General features: G+C 43.1%; 1 protein-coding gene across 2 annotated transcripts in view; it reads right to left on the bottom strand.

The window, feature by feature from the left end:
• The window catches only part of ARPC2 (actin related protein 2/3 complex subunit 2), a 29,562-nt gene continuing 5,884 nt past the window's right edge, over positions 1-23,678 (bottom strand). For both annotated transcript variants that reach the window (XM_029224818.1, XM_029224819.1), the window contains 9 exons: positions 20,947-20,981; positions 19,181-19,293; positions 15,504-15,549; positions 11,886-12,072; positions 11,147-11,240; positions 5,143-5,269; positions 3,574-3,674; positions 3,145-3,245; positions 1-462 (listed from right to left, as the gene is read on the bottom strand). In XM_029224818.1, the coding sequence (XP_029080651.1) occupies positions 438-462; positions 3,145-3,245; positions 3,574-3,674; positions 5,143-5,269; positions 11,147-11,240; positions 11,886-12,072; positions 15,504-15,549; positions 19,181-19,293; positions 20,947-20,981 (829 nt within the window). In that variant the 3' untranslated portion in view covers positions 1-437. The remainder of the gene's footprint in view (positions 463-3,144; positions 3,246-3,573; positions 3,675-5,142; positions 5,270-11,146; positions 11,241-11,885; positions 12,073-15,503; positions 15,550-19,180; positions 19,294-20,946; positions 20,982-23,678) is intronic.

Here is a 23,678-nt window from a genome sequence, read left to right on the forward strand (position 1 = left end):
TAAGATAGAAAGATTTTCTTTATTAATGACCCCAACCGTGTTTCTTTAGATACAGGAGTTCTGAACTCAAATACTTAGGAGAAAACAAGTTAAGATTGCATTATCCTGCAACTCATTACCAGTAACATACTGCAAAGCAAAACAGCTTGGAAAAGAGGGGGAGGAGAAGGGGAGTGAGGGAGGGAAGATAAAGAAAAGGAATTAAGTTGATCAAGTGGAATTCGTTTTTTTCCTTTTTTTTTGAATTCTTGGGAACCATGAAGTCCTTGCAAGCACAGCTCGTTTTTGCAGATTATTTTCCAAACGTGTACAAAATGGAACCAAAACGGAGAATCCCTTAAGAACCTGAAGAGGTGCAACATTAAAAGCTACGATTATCCAGTAGCAAGTGTTCCAGCCTTCAGCTGCCAGCCGCTTCCTCTTCCTGTTCCCAAGAGTTAGCGGGATGAAAACGTCTTCCCCCTTCAAAAGCAGAGAGTAAGTGTGAAGGCTGGTTTCTGTTCACCTTTCCGTCCACCTCATGCTCTGGGCTAGGAATGGGGTCCCGGAAGAGACAGCAAACACGAGGTGGTAAGGTTCCTCAGGCGGAGCTATGTAGGAATTCCAGGCACGGGCTAAGGTCCAGCTTTCACAGAAATGTCTCATCATCTCTTCCTCCCTATTGAATACTTTGGGGTACCAAGTAATACCTGTGCTAATAAGCCCACGAGGACAGTAAATGTACCAAGTTAGACAGGAGAATCACCTGCCCACAATTTCTGGATGGCCTAGACCTATGTGCTTTTCAGACTGGGCTCAATCCTCTAACGAGTAAAGAATTCAGGGTCTTCCTACACAGTTCATGACTTTTCGGGCTAGCAGACAGCAGTTCCTTAAATCTTTCACCATGGGGGCAGGATGTTCAAAGAAGCAACCCTCCAAACTTCCAAGGTTAAAGGTGCTTCGTGCTGTCATGTGGTGACTACACTCAGCCACAGAACACTTGCCCGACTTAAGGTTCCCGAACTGGGGTGTCCTGTCCCACCCAGTTTTCCCCCAGAATAGCCAACTTTGGGAACAGGCTGGTTCCCAAAGATAGAGGGTGTGCATTTGGTAAAGCATCCTGGAAGCTAGAGCTGAGAACTATGGGAAACTGAGGCAAAAATACAGGGGCTAAAACTTTCCTGCCCTGAACGTCTCATCCAACCCAAAATGAAACTAAAATATTTTGTTATCCATCCCCCAATAAAAAGCTCACGTGTATTCAATTCAGGCAGAGCTCTGTGGGGTGCTGACGGTTGGCTTCTGATCATAGCAGACCCGCCACGCGCCTTCATGCTGCTCTGGGTTCTGAAACCTCACACAGCAGGGCAGGGGTCCCGGCTTCTTCTGCCCACCCTTGGGAACACGATCTGGTTTTCAGGGTGGATGCAGTTGTTTACCTCACCCTTCTCCTTTCTGGGGCCCACCTCTGCCAATGACATCACAGGACAGAAAAAGGCAAAGCTGTTCCTCGTAAGCTCCAGGAAGGAGGTTTATGGACAGTTTCCTCATTTCACGGATTCATCTTTTCCCAGTCCCCCATCAGGACAGGGAATTGTCCCTGCCCTCTGTCCACTGCACTCGCTTTGCAATGACCCCCCCACGACCGCCTGCTGGCTGTGTTGGCAGGGGAGAAGCCGTGCAGGGAGACACCGGGTGGTGGCCGCCTGGTGGGCCCTTCTCCTGAATGGACAAGGCAGTTACAGGGCTGACGGTGACACAGCAGCTCATGATGCCCAGCCTTCCTGTTCGGTGGGCGACAGGCTGGCCAGGTCAGGTTGCCTTCTGCTGGCTCACCTCCTGGCCTCTACTGAACTGCCTGTCTCTTCACTGGGCCCTGAAAGTGGCACAAAATTGGCTGCCTCACACTCAAGGTCACCAAAGTGGTGTGAGTGAGAGAAGCAAGCAGGGAAAGGGGGACCTGTAAACTCCAGGACGGAGGCAAGGCTCTGCAGGGCAGCGAGAGCGTGCGTCCCCCGGGGCACACACCCTGCTGCCTCCCCACCTTGGGAGTTCTGCCTGTTTTAGGGTATGCCACGAAGCTGGCATCTGTGGCCGTGCCACGGTAGAAGGAGTGATACTGCCACGGCACGTGGACACCTCTCTCTAGGCAGAGGATTGAGCTGTGGACTGAACACTCCGCTGGCTCTGGGCAGTGGGCGGAGCTACTATAGAGAAAGGCCTTTGGTACCAATTTCCTAACGAAGAGACAGGCAGCCTCTAAAGCCTGAAGAAGGCAGGGGCGACTTAACTCGTTCTGTGTAAATGTCTGAGGTTAAAAACCCTCTGCTCAGGCAAGCAAGCGTCTGGCACCTCTCTCATCCTGTTGAACGGCAGCAGAAGCTAGCTTGGCAGAAGAGGCCAGGGGAAGGAGCCTGAAGCCCTAGGCACACCATACCTACTGAAGGTTCCCCCCAAGATTACAGGGTGCTGGCAAATGCACTGGCTGTGAGGGTTGCGGGTAGGCTTAGTTCACCTCAAGATTTTTAACTCAGTGGGCACAAAAGACAGCAGACCAGCACTTATTACCCTACCTGGAGAACAGGACTGCCTAAACTTCACCAGAGGGGGACCCAAGATCTGGCACCTGGCACAGACCCAAATCCCCAGGCCTCAGACCATGCTGGCCTCCTGCATGTAGAGCCTCACACCATTTAGGGCTCTCATCATCTCCATCCCTGATAAAGGTAACTTCCTCTCCATGCAAAATTCCTGCCGCGAAGTGGACCAGGAAAAAGAACACTTAGGGGTGGTTCCAGGCCTATTTACTCAACTAAATGTCCTTAAGCAAATTACTTCATTTCTCCAAGAAGACCCTGAGAAGGACAAGACTGGCCCCTCAACTCAGGCCCAAAGAGAACACAGCTGATGTCAGTAAAAAGGTCCCTCTGTATTTTATCCTAGCTGCCACTCTCCTCGCTCATAAAGATGTAGAAACAAGGAAACCCACTGAGAAGCGAAAACCTGTGTGTCCCATCTTTAGTCTGCTGGGCAGCTACAGGCCCAACCCTGCCTGCCTCACATGCAGCTACTGCCCAGACACCTGGGCCACCGACACCACTACCTCCTTCTTGGTGAGCTTAGGAGAGGAAGGTGGTCCTTCTGCAGGACGGTGTGACTCACGTGATTGTTTTCATTTCTTTTTTCTCAGCATCTGGGCGTGCACGATTCAGCACCTTGAGGAAGTCAGATGTTTTTGCCCGCATACGTGTGTGAATATAGGCCTGGAGGCAAACACAATGGGTACTGAAGCAGAGTCATCTTCTAGAAAGACAGCTTTGCTCTAATTAGCAGAAATTATCAGGAAGGTCTGGGAATATCCACCCTAGGGGTGACACAGGGCCATGCAAGGAAGCATATATTCACCTCTCTGCTATGGGGAGGGGTGAGTGAGATGGAGAAAGGCCATGACTTCTTGAAGCCTCTAGAACCACCTACAAGAGGTCATACCAAGAGCCTGGACTACAGAGATGACTTTCTACGGCATCAGCTCTGGTGGAGAGAGTGACCCAGAGCACAGGACACTGAGGCGCTGCAGCTGCTCTCACTCACCTTTGAGCACTTGATGTGGTAGTGCAGGTAGTCCCGGAACGTGTGGATCAGGTTGATGGTGTTGTCTCGAGCACTGGCGTTGGTGTGGCGAGGGAACAGCACTGGGCGGCGGTGGGGGAGGGGGATAGGCAAGGCGTCAGGGTCTAATAACACCAATGCCAAAGGGCGGGATGACCAGCAGCCTACAGTCAGCTCCATCTCTCCCTCCTTAAGGACCGTCCACTCATTTCATTATGCCTGGGCTTTGTCAGGGTTTCCTGCCAGTGAGTGCAAATGGAGGCGATCATGGTCGAAAACCAGAGCTCCTCAGGGAAAGGGTTTGGCTCTGGCATTCATTCCAGGTCTGGATTCTCTGGCTGTGCACTGTGAAATCTACTCCGTCTGCCACACACCTATGAGCTCCTGCCTCTGCAGCTCAGCAGTCTCTCTGGAGGATGACACTACTGGCTACCTGGGTGGACTGTGGAGCAATCAGGATTAGAGAACAAAGCCTGCCTGTCCTAGGTCCTTGGTGCTGAAGCAGAGTAAGTTTTCAGATAAACTAGATCCACAGAGGGTCATGTAGTCTGTGGTGAAAACCAAACAGCAAGGGAGAAGGATCTGAGCGCTCTTGATGAGGATGGGCAGGAGAAGCTGCTTTGGCTGGGGGCTGAGAAAAGCCCCCCTGCCGCCAATCCCCTGAAGCCCTGTGCAGTCACTCAGCCCTGCGCCTGGGCCGGCCCGCACACCTCTCCTTCTGGCTCCCTGGAGCCCATGCCTCACAAGAAAGGGTGGGACCCCTTTGTCAGCTTGCCCTGAGAGAAAAGAGCACCAGGCCAGGAGATAACTACACTGCAAAGGTGCTGAGATGCTAATGACTGTAAGTTTACCATCAGTTTAGGTACCATAAAGAGAGATGCTGCCAAATTAAACTGTGGCAGGCTGCGAATTGTGAGCTGTGTGCCAAACTCAGAGAGTAACGTGAAAAAACAATGTACCTTAGATTTAATGAAACCTGGTAAATCAACTCGCTCATCTTCGATAAACGGGTGCACCTTCAGCACTGAGGTGAATTAAAGAAAACTCCAGAAAGGGGGACATTTTAGTGGCATCTGGGGCAGTGGGTGAACAAGCTGCGGTTCTAAACTGTCAGCTATAATGATGAGCCAGCTCACTAGGCTGAAGCAACTGTAACAGGGGAGCACGTGAATTTTTTCAGGGGGAAAGTGGAGTAAGTGAATCATGGCTGGAGCTCTGGTCTAAATCAGCAAAAAACCAAGAAACGCCAAAGGACACACAGTTTCCCACCCAGCTGCTTAGCAATGCTTATATGGCCCTAACTCTTCACACTTGATATCACAGGCTACACTTTTTTCCTTAGGACTTAGGAAAAACAGGGAAAAAAGGAAAATGATTACTGTATAAAAATAGCACTCGACCTGTACTAGCGTCCGTGGCAGGCCTCCTACAGTCATGGCAGCGGCAACAGGAACGATCGATATGCCTGCTTTCGCCCCCACCCCCCTTAACCACTTCAACTGCAGTATGAACCCATCAAGGTGCGCAAACGCGGCAACCCGCCCCACTCACCGAAGGTAATGTAGCCGATGTTGTCGCCCACGGCGGCATCGGTGTCTTTCAGCTCGAGAGGAGGTTCCCTGTGGCTAAAGAGGACCTGTGGGGCTGTGTGGCTGGCTCTGCGTCCTTCTTTGAACTCCTGCCAGGATGAAGCAAAAACCAACCAGAAGAGAATCTGGTGTGAGATGAACGGCAACTTACGCTCCAGGGTGTGCCCTATGGGTGTGACCTCTGAGCCCTCTGACCAGCAGAGGCTAATAATAACCTGCACCTAATGTGAAATACTACAAGTGCTGGCTGCTATCAATGCACTTCAGATTCAGAGGAGAGATCACAAAGTACTTAACAAGCCCGATCTTCAATGAGTGTGGAAAAGCACTGTTAATCCTTTTGCCTTTCTCTTGCTTTGGAAGAACATAGGTGATAAAATTACTTCTGAGACTAAACAGACAGCAAATTGCAAAGCACTGGGAGAACCAGATTACATTCAGGATAATGACTACTGCTTATTAGTCTCTTTTGATTTAACGTGAAAAGAGGTTACATTTTTCAGGAAATTAAAAAAATTTCTGGGTGAATGGAACCCAAGCTTTAGCTTGATTAAGACTTCAAGTTGGGAACTTCCCTGGTGGTGCAGTGGTTGAGAATCCGACTGCCAATGCAGGGGACATGGGTTCAATCCCTGATCCAGGAAGATCCCACATGCCGCGGAGCAACTAAGCCCGTGAGCCGCAACTACAGAAGCCCGTGTGCCGCAACTACTGAGCCCGAGTGCTGCAACTACTGAAGCCCGGTGCCTAGAGCCCGTGTTCCACAACAAGAGAACCCACCACAATGAGAAGCCTGCGTACCGCAACGAAGAGTAGTCCCCACACAACCAAAAAAAAAAAGACTTCGAGCTGAAGTCTTAACTCATTTAACCTTTGCACACAAAGCCCTTTATGAGCTGACCAATTTTTCATCCCTCCTCTCACCCCACCTCCACTTCTTCCAGTTTCATGAATACTATGCTTTCTCTGGGCTCTGAGCCTTTGCACAAGTCTTGTTTCACTGAGGTAACTTAGACCCTGTTACTGTTTAGAATTCATCAATGAGAACTTTAGACCAAATTTAAGCCCTTCTTGGGAGAAGACAACAATGTTAAAGAAGTTGAGCAGTCTTAGTGTTCACTGAGAAAAGGAGACTGTGTGACATGAGAATTGGAAGTCCGACTTTTGACTCTCGCTCTAGAATGGCTCTAGAATGGCCGTGGATGAAATCACCACCACCCTGCGTAAGAGCTCACCCTTGACAAAATGTATCCACCCTCACCAAACTACAGAAAAATGCCTAAGGTAGTAAAACACCAGGCCATTCCTTCCATGTTCTAATCTCCACATCTCAAGCTTTCCCAATCTATACATTCCTGTGTAAATAGACAAGTGATACAAGGAATCCCTGTCTCAACCCAGATCTGCAAGAACAGGACTAGATTTTCCAGCAATGCCAGTAAAACCGCCGATTCAAATTCTCTGAGTGATGGCAGAAGGATGGAACCAAAGGCTTTCCAAGGTCTCTGAGTTTTATGAGTATACTGAAAGCATGTTATATAGCCATTTGGTCTTCAACGCTCTTCTACTGCTGCTCAGATATGACCTCTTCTATAACGTTATCTCCAATAGCCTGGGGGTAGCTGGCTGCTCTCCCCTCAGGGTTCCCATGTCTTTTCTACAAACCTCTACTGTGATACTTTACTATTCATTAATGCATCTGGCTTCCCCACCAGGTTGTAAAAGTTCCTCAAGCCAAGGATCCTGCTTTTATTCATCTCTGTATCTAGTCCTCTGCCCTTCAAAGAGGCTGTCTAGCACATGGCTTGCTGAATGAAAGAAAGCACCTCTACCCTAGCTGACTTCAGTGTCAGTGTCAGGACACTGTAAAGGAGCAGGGACTATGTTTCCATTTGCAGGTAGGAGAATACACACTGATCAGCAAGCCTTCAGTAAATGAGGAAGGATAACACCTGAGGAGGTCTAATGCCCAGTCTGGGATCTCACCTGTTTCACCACCCTGCCTCCTGAGCTCACTGCGTGGCTTCTAAAGGTTGGTGGGAAATAAATTAACATCACTGGGTTAGGTTAGCTCCCCTTTGAATTTTGTTCCCCAAAGGAAAAATACTTGGAGAGGGAGGGAAGGATCCAAGATCATTCAAAATGGAAATTCTTAAAGCAAAGCTTGTGAGATTGCCCTTCTCTAGAAAACACCTTTCACTCTACAACTGGGTTGGGAGGTTCTCTAACTTCTGTCAGTTTTCCTCTTTAGCCTCGGGGGAGAAAACAGAACAGATAATAACTGCCCTCCAGTATTTTCTTGTGTTTAGTAAGCTTCCTGAAGGCTCCAGTTCACTGGTACACGTGGCATTCACAACCAGCTGGAGTATTTGTAAGCCTGTGGTGACTTGGCAGCATTTCAACAGTTCTGTATATGGAAAGTGATACATTTCAAACCTTTCAGACTTGGTTAACAATATACTTCTGATTTGGGGCTATCCTTTAGGCAACCTCATGTTTCTCCTTGGTTTTCTCTCTTACATAACACTTAAAAGCCAATCAACCCACCAGCCAGCAGCTCTCTTTTCCTTAGTGTCTTTGTTACATATGTATCAGCAATACTGCCTCTTTTTTCTCCCTCCAGCTGGGATGTCTTTTGAACATCACAATACTATTTCTTTCCTCCATCAAAGCACAACTGACCATAGGAAGTTTAGAATAAACCCAAATATACACAGAAATTTAGTATATGATAAAGGCAGCATCTTAAAATCAGTAGTGTAAACATGGGCTTTTAGATAATTGCTGCTGGGACCTGTGGGTGGCCACTTAGAAAAAAAGATGTATCCACCTTTCATACCATGTACCAAGAGAAACTCCACACAGGTAATAAGATTTATGTGTAAAATATGAAACTATAAAAACACCAGGAAAATAATACAGGTAAACTTCTTTATAACCTTGCAGTAGGGAAGGAGTTTCTAACTATGACTCAAAATCTGGAAGCCATAAGAGGTTGACCAATTTAACTACATGAAAATAAAGTTCTGCATGGGGAAAAAGCAAAACAAAACAACAACAAAAACAACTCACAAAGTCTAACGACTAACTGGAAAAAATATTTGCAATTCTTATCACAGAAAAAGGGCTAATCTCCCTAGCATATGAAGAAATTGAGAAGATCAATAACCCAACAGAAAAATGCGTAGGGGACATAAAGAGACATTTCACAGGAAAAAAGAAACAAATAGCCTGCAGCATAAGAAAAGATGTTTTGACCTTGTTCATAAGAAAAGTAGATAGCATTTTTAACCTGTCAGATTGGCAGAAATCCAAAAGTTCAACACTTTGGGGATATGGACACTCTCATGCATTGGTGGTGGGAGGGCAAATGGCACAACTTCTATGGAGAAGAGTTTGGCAATACCCTCCAAAATTGCTCACTTTGAATCAGTGTTCCCAGTTCATGAAAATATCCTATAGATACAACCCCACATGTATACAGGTAGCAAGGGGCCTCAAAAGGGGCATCTTCACAATTGCCTAAGAGGCAAACTGCTTCTGTCTTGTCTCTGAACATGGAGAAACCAGTGGTTTCCACTTAACTTCTCTTACTTACTGAACTAACTTAAAGATCTAATAATATAAAAAAATCCTAGCTCACCATTCTCCAATGTCCAAAAGGGTAACTATTGTTTCTATTGCTTTTCACGTAATAAGCGTTGAGATGAGGATATCTACCAGATTTTCCCTGGTGCTCAGCTCATATGCCTACAAAGATAATGCCCCAAAGCCGAGCACTAGGACATCCTTATGAGTGGGGAATGGAAACTCCCTGTTTTTTTCCTTACGGCAGCAATAAGCATCCCTCTAAGTCTGCCTGCCAAATGACAAAAGCAGGGACTGTGCTCTGCCCAGGTTGGAGGTGCGTGCCAGCATGAGAAGACAAAGACCCGCAGCAAGCAGACAGTGACCACAAGAACTGCAAACAGCCTCCCCAGGTCACAACACTCTGTGCTGGGCATCCACTGTTCTCCCTTCTCCTAGAAATTTAAAACAACTAGACCCAGGACAATGATCAGATGATTTATTCTGGAGGGGAAAACCAGCCAAATAAGTCCAGCTTTCTACGGTCATTTCAAATAAATTACCTCAGCCTTTGAGTTTGGAGAGGGAGGCAGGGCAGATGGCTTCCTGAGCACTGCCTTCTCACATGGTGCCAGGCCCATCACTCACTGGAGAAACTGTCAGTGCAAAAATGCAGACTTTCTTTTTCCTTTTAGAAGTGCCCTACCACATGTACTTTGAGGGAGAGCTTAAGTTCACATGCAAAAAAGAACACACAAAATTCTCCTAAGGAACAAATCTCCAGTACACTCTCCAAGATCAGATCTGTTTAAAGTATAAAAATAAGTTAAGATGTTGTCTGGAATAAAATGGAACAAGACTGGTAAAAAAACAGCCAAATCTAAATATATAGTTCATAGCTTTTAAAATTAGCTTGTCAGTCTGGATTTAGCCCAATTTCTGAGCTACTGCGTTTAATTCCCTTGTCAATTCTGCATAGAAATGCATGAAATGCCTGCCTGAGGCTTACATTTAGGACCCAAGATATACATATCTATATATATATATGTACATACACACACACTTTCGTAAGTTTGAGTACTCTCAAATGCTGCGTCAATATTCCAATTTTTCTGCACAGGGGCTACAAAATTAGTTTCTGATTAATAAGCTTAAATACAAAAAGCCACTACATGGACTTCCCTGGTGGCACAGTGGTTAAGAATCCACCTGCCAATGCAGGGGACGTGGGTTCAATCCCTGGTCCGGGAAGATCCCACATGCCACAGAGCAACTAAACCCATGCGCCACAACTACTGAGCCTGTGCTCCAGAGCCTGTGAGCCACAACTACTGAAGCCCGCACGCCTGAGCCCGTGCTCTGCAACAAGAGAAGCCACCACAACGAGAAGCCTGCGCACAGCAACAAAGAGTAGCCCCCGCTCGCCGCAACTAGAGAAAGACTGCGCGCAGCAACAAAGACCCAACACAGCCAAAAATAAATAAATTTATAAAAACAAAAAAACCCAAAAAGCCACCACAGATGGATCAAACTGAGAATATCCTTTTTGCAGATTCCCCTAGCCACTCAGAATGGCTGCACATAAAGTATTCCCACTATATTAAGCACAGTTGTCTTTCAACCTAACCTGGCAAAAGAGATTCTGTCCCAGAATTCTTAAATCTCTTCACCCTGCTAAGGAACAGAATGAACCTACAAGTGTTTTGAAATTTAACCACTGTACTAGATTTTGAATACTGAGCCATCTCAGAAGAAACCAAGCCAGGATACCACTTCACCAATGAGCTCTCACATCCTAAAGCCAGCAACTGGTTAGCAGACAGCATGACAAAGCCACAGCGGGTGTGTTGTGTCAGGCCTGAGTCCAACCGCACCAGAAATCCACTTACAAAATGTCCTGCTAAACCCCATTACTCTTCTAGTACATGAGCTTCTTCTGAGGGAGGCACTCCCTCCATGGGGGCCTCGGTCAAACTCAGGCCCCTTCTCTTCACGGTCAGTTTGACAACTCTACCCTATTAATGCATTACCTACTACTTAAGAATTTTCTCTAGATTCCATTCTAAAAAGACTTTATTTGGGACTAAGCCAAGCCAGTAGACCTTGCTTAGAAACTTGAGGAAACATAAGAGGGCAGGAAATGTGACCAAGCTTTAAATTAAAGACCCCACGGCAGGAAGGATGCTTAATATTCAGTCATTTTGTCAGTATGTTTAATACTCAATTCACCCTCTAGTCCAGTCCTGCAAAAGGGCTAAATCCACTAAGAAAAAAAATTCAGTGAGTTTGATGGGGGCTGTTTAATCAAAGGAGCTGCCAGTTCTACGCTCATGGTGTGCTTTGATGACAAGGTGTAAGTCACCAGGCCATGGCTCCCCCCCAAGATGTCTGCTCCATACCTGCATGAACACCTTTCCAATGACCACATCGTCGTCATCCTTAAACACTGTGCTGAAGACTACTGTGACTCTGTCCTTTTTAGACTCAACATACCTGAGGGAAACAAAACCCATGAGAGTGAGCACAGAACCAGAACAGGGTTTTGTCAAGAACTTGCTCTACAAGTGAAGTAGGAGGGTAAAGTCACGAATCTGTTAATTCATAAAACAAGGTGGCCAACAAAGTCAGTATAATAAATGCATGCCAAAATAAATAAATAAATGCATGGCCTATGTGAGGCAAGAGATGAAAATCTCCCAAAGTGGATGTTATTAACTTGTCTACATGCTCCGACATGGAATCTAGAGTTAGTGATTCCCAGAATTCCACTTTAAAGAATGTATTCCTTTATATACTATGAGACTCATAGCATGTAGATGATCCAAGAGTTGCAACAACACAGAACCTACAGTCACCCTCTGCCTCCCGATTATCCAGCTATACTACTGAAGGGGACTCAAAATGATGGTGCCTTCAAGGAAAGCACTGGATTCTCTTTTCATCTTTTGCCAACTTTCAGTATCTGGAGACAAGAAGTGGCCTTTCCCCCTCAACACTTACATCCTGGGTTAAAAAATTTTATGAGAAAGACACTTGGGGGATTCACACAATAGAGTTTAAGGTTTGACTTAGCTGAATGACTTTCAGTAAGCATGTGTGACAGCCACACCAGGCTTCAGGACCAAATTCTATACTCACATGGTCTCATCATCCCTATAATGGATAACTGCCCTGTTCTCTCCTTCCTTGCCCTCTTCTTGGAATTGGAAATATTTCTCAAAGACAGAGGCAAAACAGTTTCGTTTCAACATGCCAGCCTGATGCACGATGGAATCCTTGGATGCAGGCAGATTTTCAAGGTCATATAGCAAAGAGACATTGTATCCTGGAGGGGAAAAAAAAAACACCCAACAATTATATTAAAAAAAACTTTACAGGTTCTAATGACATTTTATTTTGTCTCAATGTCTATACTTTTAACTCAGGTAGAAAGCTGTCCATTCCCATTTACTTCAAAGGGCAAATGAGATGAAATAAAAAATCTTAATTCTTGCAGAGTTACTGTAAATATATATATAGCTAATTAACAGATAATATCAAAAATTTGAATCAATATCAAAGATGACTGATTACAAATAAGGAATGGGAGGAAGTCATAATCCTGGAACTTTCATTAGAAATTTAATGTTCCAGACACAGCTGTGAAGGGGGCTGAAGATGCTATCAAGCTATAATATGAGTTACATATTTTCCTCTGAGGTTTAACATGCCAAGTGCCAACACGGCCAGCAGTTGGGTTGCTTTTTGATAATAAAATATACCCGCTTACATGCTATCACAAACCCTGAGGATGGAGGTAGGGAAAAAAACCTAAAAAGGGAAAAAAAAAGGGTACATATACCTCCCCAATAGATTTGTGTACCCTGTAAAATTTTCAAGGTGTTTAAAAATATTTGACTTCATTTTATCTCCATAAGAATTCTTTGGGGACTTCCCTGGTGGTGCAGTGGTTAAGAATCCGCCTGCCAATGCAGGGGACACGGGTTCGAGTCCTGGTCCGGGAAGATCTCACATGCCGCAGAGCAACTAAGCCTGTGCGCCACAACTGAGCCTGCGCTCTACAGCCCGCAAGCCAAAACTACTGAGCCTGCGTGTCGCAACTATTGAAGCCCGCGCGTCTAGAGCCCATGCTCCACAAGAGAAGCCACTGCAATGAGAAGCTCTCACACTGCAACGAAGAGTAGCCCCCTCTCGCCACAACTAGAGAAAGCCCGCGTGCAGCAACGAAGACCCAACGCAGCCAAAAATAAATAAATAAAATTAAAAAAAAAAAAAAAGAATTCTTCGAAATAGGTAGGCCAGAATATGGTTATTCTCATTTTAGAGGGAAAAAGAGGTTCAAAGAAGCAAAGTGCCAGGCCAAATGCAGCATGATATAAAGGTGGAGGCAACTCTTTCTTGAGCTGAACAAAAACTGGGTCCAAATCCTGGCGTTGACACTTCTGGCCTTGGACAAATTGCCTAACTTCTACAATTCCTGCATCTGTTAAAAAAAAGGGTGGTGAGTTGGGGGAGGCTGCTGGGAGAATTAAAAGAACACACAGTATTTAAAGTGCCTGGAACATAGCAGGTCATCAATAAACGGGGCAGAACAGAGACTGAAGTCCGAGTGTACTGACCACTACACTATTGTGCCTCCTTTATAGCGTGTCCAGCACAAATTCCAACAAGGCTGGGATGCTTTATTTTATAACCTAGCCAAATAATACCTGCCCAAAAGCCTACAGATGATTCTGCAAGAGTATCTGTACATCACCGAGGATCGTTTCATATTCTAGACAACTGATCGGAATAATTTTGCCAGAACTGTATAGATTTCACATTTCCAAGTATCTTAGACCTTTATACTTTGTTACTATTTAATTTTTTCCCAAAAGCATTCCTGGGGTCTGTGTTTTTTGTTGGATCTATCCTCACTGAGAGCACTGGCTGGCTATCTAAATCTCTGTTCTAGATAGTGCTTAGCACATTTTTGGCACTCCAATATTAAATAATACCAATCACCATTCCATTTTGGATACCTGAAAACCAGATAAACAGACCACAAGATTAGATTAAAAAAGAAAATATTTAAACTTGAGGTTTGCTATTTTTAAGAAGCCAAATAAAACAAACGAAATAAAACTATAACTGAAGCCAGACTTAAGTACGGCTTCTGACATGATGAACAGAACATACTGAAGAAAAATAAAAATCTAGTATGCCCTGCTGAGTTTTCCAAACTTGCCTAGATAAATCCATAGAAAAAGAGGAAGAGACATGCTACCTTCACATCTTTTTATACTTTGCACTTGTCTGAACACAAGGCCTGCAATTTGGTAGCGTGTGCTTTAGCACAGAAAGTGGAAGAGAAGGCCCAGAGACAGAAACATAAGCTCTCTGAGTTATACTCTGCTTGTTCTGATAGATTTTAGGACCTGAGGGGTGACAAGCATGTCCGAGAGTTCCTTTATGCTTTTTCTGCTATAGTTCTTTTTTTTTCTTTCTTTCTGAAATTCCTTGATTCCTCTTAAAGCCTACAGTGTTATTTATCTTTTGGCTTTTATTTCTGAGATACGTTTGGACCATCAATTTGGGGATTAACACATTTCAGTATTCTTTAGGAGTGCAAAGCTCTCATCCATAAATACTGCTAGTAGCAAGTTACATTCCAAAGGCGCTTTTTCTTTATTATTTTGTTTCCAAAGCAGCATATAAGAGTCACAGGAAGGTATTCTAATGGGAATGGTGAGATGGTGTCATGTTGTTGTTGTTGTTTTGCGGTACGCGGGCCTCTCACTGTTGTGGCCTCTCCCGTTGCGGAGCACAGGCTCCGGATGCGCAGGCTCAGCGGCCACGGCTCACGGGCCTAGCCGCTCTGTGGCATGTGGGATCTTCCCGGACCGGGGCACGAACCCGTGCCGTGTCCCCTTCATCGGCAGGCGGACTCTCAACCACTGCGCCACCAGGGAAGCCCTGTTGTTGTTTTTAAAGTAACTTGTTAAAAGAGACAGACACACCTTCCTTTTTAGAAGGATTTGTTAGTCAAGGTACCACAGTCACAGGATTTGAGTAACAAATATTATGTTCAAACAGTCTTACAACTTGGTCCTGACTATGCGGCCCCGGCTAGACACCTCAGAATTTGAAACTACCACTTAATCACAGGGATAAAAATACTGTTTATTTTTTTCTACTTTAAACTTCCTTTAAAGCTGTGTTAACATAGCTGTTCTAATCAAGGATGGCCACGGTGCTTTCCAATACCTCTGGCCATGAAGGAGGCAGAGATCACTGATCAGAACAGATGAAAGGGGCTGAAATTTTTGTTACTTGAAAATGTGAGAATAGTTGTGAATATTGCTTTTCCTTCTCCAAATGTACAGTGTACAGACAAACGTGTTACTAGGGGCTGGGAGGGAGACTCAATGTTTGCTTAGTCTTCTCAAAAGGCATTTTAATCATCATGGGCAAACAAAGGTGGCCCTCTGGCTGAAACATTAAGGGAGAGTCATTAGGCCTTAGCCAGTAAATGTTAAAAATGGCATACATCAACTCTCTGTGTGACTATAACAATAATGTGTACCATTACTGGACAATGTAAACCCCTTAAAAGGTATTTTTACAGAAAGAGTTGAAGTGGGAACTGAACTCATGCAAAAATATTTGTAAGATGAATTAACATTTAAACGAAATCCTTTGGCTAAAAAAAGCATAGCACAAAAAAGGACAGGTCTCTTTCTATGTCATCCCACAGCTGCTCACATTACTACATACCTGATTCTGGATTTACCAAAAAACTCCCGTACACTCTCTTTAATAACTAGAAAACACAAAAACAAATAGGTTAATTCAAAGTCCATGATAATTTCATTATTTTCAAAGCACTGTGCTGGCTAAGCTTTTCCTAAGCCAGCGTTCTTCCTAAGTTTCAAATGGCGAATGAGAAACTGGATAGAGGGGGAAGCAGATTTATGAGTTACCAAGCAAATCACTCACAGAACTGCAATTAACTCCAAAAGGTTGGTCTAGGATCTGTGTTTCAGTCAAGGTTCACCCTTTACTCTTTCAGGACACAGTCACACCCGTTACATGACGAGATACAACCAGAACTGTCGGGAACTGATTCCAGTTAGCTTGCTTATCTTGTATGCTTTAAAATTATTTAGCTCACCATCATCTTTTTTTAAAAGACAAAAAGCAATGGATAACTGAATCTTAGCCAGTTATTTATGCTGGTGGGTCCACAGAAGCTTGTACTCTCTAAATGTCTTTTTCTCTAAACCAACGAACAGCTGGCTACTTCCCAGCTTTTTGGAGTAAATGATAAAACAAGAGCCCCTTTTACACCTTCTTATTTTTTCTCTGCCGGTATGACTGCTCTCCCTGGTAGAAACTGCTCCTAGGCTGACATGGTTTAAGAAACAAACTTTTTATTCGGGAAGGAACAGTTCTGACTTAAACGTTATATGGGACATATTAAGCGGAAGAAAGGCAGTTATTTGAAGAGAGAAAAAAAATAAATATTAAAGTCACTAGAATTTAATAACCTCTCAGTATTTAGTAGTCTTTATATGTTTAAGAGGCAAAACACAGACAGGGCTTATTACTATGTCTCCTTAAAACCTTACACTTCGGGAGGAAAGGTGTCATCACTATTTTATAGGAAGGTAGAACTGAGGCCAATATATTAACCCTCAGTAGTATAACAGGCTGTAGGGCTCTGTCTCTAGGCATCCAATTTCTAACTCTATGCCACCACAAACACACTAATGATTCTCTTGCATTTTCTGGGATATCAAAAAAAGAGGTACTGAATCTAAGACAAGTTACCAAGTTAAAAATGAACAAGAGTACAAACTTGTTTTAATTGTAAGAGTGGCATGTGTGTTTTAAAGGATCCCACTAGCCAGCGAAAAGCACTGCGAACACAGGCAGCACTAGAGTGGAGGTCCATGTGAGCAGGGCCTCTGTCTCATTCACCCCTGTGGTCTCATTGCCCATCTCTGACATCCGGGGACTCATAATAGATCTGAGCAAATGTCAATGCTTTTCTTCTAATCTTATTTTCAATGTACTCTCTAGGTTATTTAAAACAAACACAACAAACAAACCAGGAGCAAACCATTTATTTCATGTCCCATTAAAAAAAATTATCACATGGTAGGTTCTTTCCCCCCATTCTTAAATATTCTTTAGTATTCCACATATCAATCATTATCCTATAGCTGGAAGAAATTCTCAACGTGCAAAACTTGGATAATAGGGTGGACCTCACCGCATGAATCAGTGACCACACTTTTTGTATAAAGGTAAAAGATAAGTAATGTCACATGTAGTTCCTATTTGGTGACCATACAGCCACTGTAAGGTATCTCTTTTACAGAAGAGGAACTAAAGGGAGAAGTTCAAGGTCATAGAGTCTGTTGGCCTTCAGGTGTCCCATATACCACTTCTCCTTAACTGTCTGGGGGAAAAATAAAGTAACACACATATCCCATTAACAATTTTAACTAGCTACAATTCTGTACTGTGTGTACTTGGAGGAAGGGAAAATCAGATGTGGGAGAAACCACAGCACCTAAGATTTAGTTTAATTCCAAGTTACCAAATTAATACTCTGAGATCTAAGAGGTTTTTAGAGCCAAAATTACACCACATTCAACTCTGCGCCCTCCTCTTGGCAAAACCAGCCAGCGCTTCCCTGCTGACTTCACTTGCACTTTTAACCACGATTCACTTTTCAATTTGTGCCCCCTCTTCCAACAGGCCACCAGAAGATCAGACCTTCCCACCCCAGCAGCTGAGGCTTTCTGCTTTGAAAAAGGGCCTGTGACAAAGTAACAAGCTTCCTGTGGTTATCCCAGGCTGGTCACTGTTTAACCAACCCAGGGAGCCATTTACTGTGCACTCTGCCCCAACACTGCGAATGTTACGTACTCCACCCACTTGAGTGGGTGGGGCTGTTTCTTTGACCCTTGTGGTACCTACGGGAATAGCAATGTGTTCTGGAGTTCTACCATAAGGAAAGCACAGACTGGAAAGGAGATTTAAGAAATCTAGCTTAACACTTTCTCTCCCTCCCAAGGATTGTTCTTATTGCACCTATATCTTTAAAAAGAGAGGACTATCTAGGGAGAATGATCACACAATTTTTTAGTTGTTTGTTCAAATATTCAACAGTTCTTTCCAGGTAGTTGTCTTCTACTTCATCTAATGCCCGGCCAGCTTAATGCCATTTGTTTCCCCTTGCTCTTCATCTGGTAAAGAGTCAGCCAGTATCACTTATATAATTAATAATCTTTCAAATGCTTTAAAAGACTAGGTCTTTCTCCTGAAGCTCTTCCTTTTCGGGTAAAATAACCCTGAATACAAATTCTCTAAACCATCCTTCTTCCCTTGAATTTATGAGGCAAATCAGAAAAGGTTTTAGCTCTACCCTTGAACTTACGGGGCAAACCAATCACATATGAAGAAGTAAGGGAAGTGACGGTGTATGGCTCTTGGTATTCTTCATGGTTAACATCAATTTTAATTTTTATTGTTAAGATTTTGATTATACTCTTTTGCAAACAGCCTTTTTCATTACATAAATTTTAAAGAAGTCAAAAGCTACTACTCTTAATCAGAAAGAAAATATATCTGATTTCATTCACCAGACTGTATCTTCATTCACCAGATTAAGGAGAACCTACTTTGTTAAAACTAAAAGATATTTGAAAACTGATTCAGGAACTGAGTCATACTTCCTGCTTTGAGACCCAACCACAACGTGCACACACTGGTGTAATAGCATTTTCTTTCTTCCATAAATGGCTCTCCCCAGAGCAAACATAGTTCAACAGGAACCAAACCCATTGAAAGAAGCCAGTGAATAAAGCATGGCCATCAAGAGTTTCAAAATGCATGGACACCCTTTCTTATTTCCCCTAAGGTAGTCATAAAGAAGAGCAGATACTTAAAGAGGCCAGCTCTAAAGAGCATTAAATTTAAAAACTGAAAGGGCAGATTTGTGCCTAAATTTCCAAAATAAGAAATTAAGATTGTAAACTTGAAACAGGTCAGAGGTTATATACCTACTTCACAATGCAACAGAAATAGAACAGAACCCATCTCAGTCTTGTGATAGTTATTTTTGTATTGGTCAAGGAAAAGTATTCTTTGCTCCATTTTTTGAGAACTAAAGCTGTTTTTGATTTCATTGGTTAGAGAACATCTTTATTTCTTCAGACTAAAAAGCAGGCAAGCAAAGAACCAAAACTCTTTCTGGGAAACACCCTTCTTTACGACTATGGGAAACAGAGTCAAGAGCCCCTGGTTAGGTGAGCAAGCCAACCAGAGTGGCCCGTGCCAGTAGGGATGACTCAGTGCCGTGGATCTTCTAGGAGTGGCAAGCTACCAAGAAAAGGTGAGAAGGAAAAAAGAGTCCCAAGGAAAAGTGATGTGGAACTTACCTCATCAGCACCATGTGCCTGAAGTTCCTTGTAGAATTTCAAAGAAATACTGACCATTACTTTTGTTTTGTCTCCATTAGGATTTGAAATATGATAGAGGACTCCATCAAAATCTGCAAGGAAAAGCAAATAAGGTTGCTTAAGTTGGGGATAGGGAATAATATCTCAAAGTACCTGCCTACATGTTGCAGGCCACAAGGAAGTCTCCCTTACAAGTAGGCATATAAGTAAAATTGCATTTATTTTAAATCCATGTGGAAAGTCAGCAGAAACACTGAGATAGAATTAGAGAGTACCTATCTCTTTGCTCTTTTCTAAAATTACAAAGCTATTTTTACTTTAATCACAGCTTGGTGCTGAAAGAATTTGAAAAAAAATCTTTATTGTGATGTATTTTAAACATGTATAAAATATAATTTATAACAAACCCATATTCTCATCATGGCTTCAACAATTATCAACATATGGCCAATCTTGTTTCACTTAGACACACCCCTTCCCAATGATTTATTCTGAAGCAAACTGCACACGTCACTTCATCCATAAATATTTCAGAATACACCTCTAAAAGGTAAAGAAGACAGTTGAAAAGAAAAGAAAATAACCCCAATTCCACTGTCATGCCTAAATTAAAAAAAACAATTTATTAATATCAAATATCCAGTCAAGCACTGAAATATTGTCTCAAGAATTAAAAAAAAAATATTGTTGTCTTACTTATGTAAAATGTTCAAAGAAGAGAATGAATAATATTAAGCCATTCTTGATTAGGCCCGATAGCTTAGCTGACTTTTTTTTTTTTTTTTTTTGTCTTTTAGCCTATTACCTTTTTTAAAATTTGGACCAAGCTGTTAGTCTCCAAAAACTGAGTGACAGTGGTGATGTTAGTGAGGTTGTTTCAGTATAGAATCCCTGTGCACAGATAATCATCATAGTACCAAGATGAAGGAATCAAATGGAGCCACATTTAAATAAGTCTAATTTGAATTTCAGAATGTGCTGTGTTGGGACGTTGTGGCCACCTTTGCCACGCATGTTCTGTTGATTCTGTCAATAAAGAAGACTTCAGCTTCAAAAAAAAAATTTTTTTGTCTTATTTGAATTAGGATCCGAACAAGCCCACACACTGCATTTGGTTATCCCTTAAGTTTCTGTACTCCACAGGCCTCCCCTCTCTTGTGGTTCCTGAAACCAGGTGCTGAGTGTAATTACTTTAGGGAGATCTGGCATTGCTAGTTAGTATGAGGGGAAGGGGATGGTGCCTGGCCTCCAAGTCACAGCACTTCAGAGCTGCAAAAAGTGTTCCAAGATCATCTAGACAAGTACCCTCATTTCTACAGAGCATAACTATCCAACTCCTCAAAGTTCACACAGCAAGTGCGTAGTATCAATACCTAATTCTCTCTAGGAAAAGAAAGAAGTAACATCTCTCTCTGACTTGTGGAACAGGTCTCTAGCACTTTTGTGATTCCCCACTCCTCTAGTGCTAGGCAAACTAAGATGATGGTTAAAGATAATAACAAAATATTTCCAAATTTAAAAAACCTTAATTTGTACCACAAAATTAAACCCAAACTTCTAAGATATCAGCAGGCAACTTTATATCGCTCACTAAATCCATGGAATAATCATCTAAAATAAAGACCCCCCCCCCACACACAAAGACAATCAAGATAGTAGCCCTAAAAAGCTTATTTTAGGAAGAATTTTCTTTTCTATTTTTTATATTGTGCCTTCTTCTTAGTAGGTGAGATAAAGGCACTTACCTGCAAATGTTACTTCTACAGCTTCTGGTTTGTTTCTGCAAAACAAAACAAGTCCTTTAGTTAAGATAACTATATTGCTGGGACTTCCCTGGTGGTCCAGTGGTTAAGACGCCGCAATTCCAATGCAGGGGGCACGAGTTCGATCCCTGGTCAGGGAACTAAGATTCTGCGTGCCGCATGGTGCAGCCAAAAAACAATATAACTATATTGCTGCTTGCCTTCAAGGGGACTTGCAAAAGGCTCCTGAGCTTTATTTAAGATTGGACCATCCTGTAAAAATCTTATACTTACCACTGATCCAGGTACACAATTCAGTTTCTTAGGCATCTAAACCTCTGTAGTTATTTAGGGTGGAGGACTGAAAAAAGGAAGCAGGACAGATAAAGCTTTTGTTTTGCAGCTGGAATCTCTCCTGTGGTTGTGCTCACCTTCAATTCTCAACTCCTTAAGACCATGATAGACGTTTGCATATGTGACCCACAAAATGCCCTCTTTTGGTCAATCCCTCCCCCACGGGACATACTCAGTGGAGGTAGCACACTCAGCAGGAAAACTGCTAAACAGAGCATAGAATGGTTTAAATTTACTTAAAGTGAAAGGATGATTTCAGGCCATAAACGATACAGTTCTATTCCATTTCAAAGACAATCTGTTAGTCTTCCTACACATCTTTCCCTCTCCCTTACATGAGCGAAGTACTCACCACTCTCCTTAGTGAAGCCCTCTTTGGTTCCACCCTAGTTTTTTTGGTTTTGTTTTTAAATTCCAGTGTGTACGTCCATAAAGTGTAGCAAAAACTAACACTGCGAAATCACTGAGAACAGTTAAGACACCTGTTTTCCAACTTTAGCCTTTTCTCCAGGACCATGTTTTCAGACAAATTAACACTACACACCTTCTTTTTCTTGCCTATTCATCTATGAAATGGGAGAACACAAATGATCCTACCTACCTCTCACAACTGCTAAAGATAAAACAAGAGAACAGACACAGAAGAACTTATCCTGGAAGGCAAAGACAAGTCTAACACCTTCTGGGTGATTCCCAGATGAGCCTGGAACATGGACTTCTATTTGATAAATGCTGCTGAGTTATTACCTAGAAAGCATGACATATATCCTAGCTATAGACAATAACAGTCAATTAACCTCCAGTGAAAAGCTACTTTACATGCTTTCCTCACTTCTCCTCAAAGCCCAATGGTAGGAATCGAACGAAGACTCTACAGTTTTATCAGCTAACACCCTAAAACTCAAATGATTCCACTTTGTTTTATGGGCCAGCAGACAAGATATACACATTTTCATATTTATTCCTTCCTAGCTTGCTCAAGACCTCACGATCAAGTGCGTATCTCTTTTACTATCTCCGCTCCCTCACCTGTAAAAGGAACAAAGACTGAGTTACCCTCCAGAGTTGCTGGGAAATAATGGAATAGATAACGTGGTTTATGACTGTTAAAAAGCTGCAGCAGAGCTAAACAATGCCTTTCAAGGAAACTGGCCTCTCCTAAGCATATGTTAGCCCTGTTGTAAAATCAGCCTATACAAATAACATACAAAGTTCCACTCTGCTTCTTCAAAGCCATCCATCCATATGTGACTTAGATAAAGTATTTTGGGTGTCTGAGAATCGAAGCATCAAGTGGGTTTATGGACAAGCAGTGAGTTCGGAATATGATGAAAAGAACTGTATAAAAATTTAAGTTGTTTCTGATCTTTCATTTGAAACTGTAGCCTGGAGACTAAGGCAATGACTGGCCAACCACCATTTTTCACTTCTAGAAAACAGGAGCCAAGGAAGAAGTAGACACGTTAATCTACGGCCCGCTTGAGTGAAATATTAAGAGGCTGCACAACGGGAGGAAGCACTGAAGCACATTTTCCAGAGGAAGGCTGGCTGTGCCAAAGAGGCAGGGTGGAGGCTTATAAAAGGCCACATTGTATCACTTAGTAGGCGGCTGGTTTTGTTTTTTTTTGTTTTTTTTTAACCTTTAGGCTTTAATTCAGCCAAGGAAGGACTGAGTTCCTCACTTTCTCACTTCATCAACAGACCGAGGAAAATCAAGTATAGATAAAAAACCTTAGAGTTCCAACATTTTGACTCAGAAATTCTGTATTTCTCTAGGCCGTAAAGTTCCCTGAGCACAGCTCCCCACTGGGAGAAGTCTCTAAGATCTATACTACGTGCTTTGCTGCTTGACTTGGGAATATTTATCAAATCACTGCCATTAATATTTTAGCTTACTATTTACGGCTGCATAAAGGTTGTAGAGGAGAGAGGCAGGCTGCTGAGGAGAGCCCTGGGCCAAAGGAGTCCTCCTGAGGCATCAGCTGGGAGTCAGAGGTCTGAGAACTCTGTGCCCCAACATGGAGACTGCACAGCGCGGGAAATACACCAGGACAGGGCCATGACTCAATTCCAAGACCAGGTGTTTCTTATTTACTTTTGTGGTTTAAAATCATGGAGCTAGAAGGGAATAAGATTGGTCTGGGAGAAAGTGTACCATTTAATAGGCCAAAAGGGTAAATCGTTATTTTCTGTTCCACTGTCTGCTAAAGTTTCAGATGCTGCGGGTGAGTTTAATCACAGAAAAAGCATGTCTTTCAGAGTTGACTCTTCACCTCAAGTTCTGTCCCTTACTGGCTATGTAACCACAGGCAATGTTACTCAAATGTCTGCGAGCCTAAAATTCCTTTTCTAGAAAACGGAGGTTAAAAGCATCTACCACA

Source organism: Monodon monoceros, unplaced genomic scaffold (genome assembly GCF_005190385.1).
Source record: "Monodon monoceros isolate NGI ecotype Baffin Bay Population unplaced genomic scaffold, NGI_Narwhal_1 Super_Scaffold_16, whole genome shotgun sequence".
In the NCBI taxonomy this organism is placed as follows: domain Eukaryota; kingdom Metazoa; phylum Chordata; class Mammalia; order Artiodactyla; family Monodontidae; genus Monodon; species Monodon monoceros.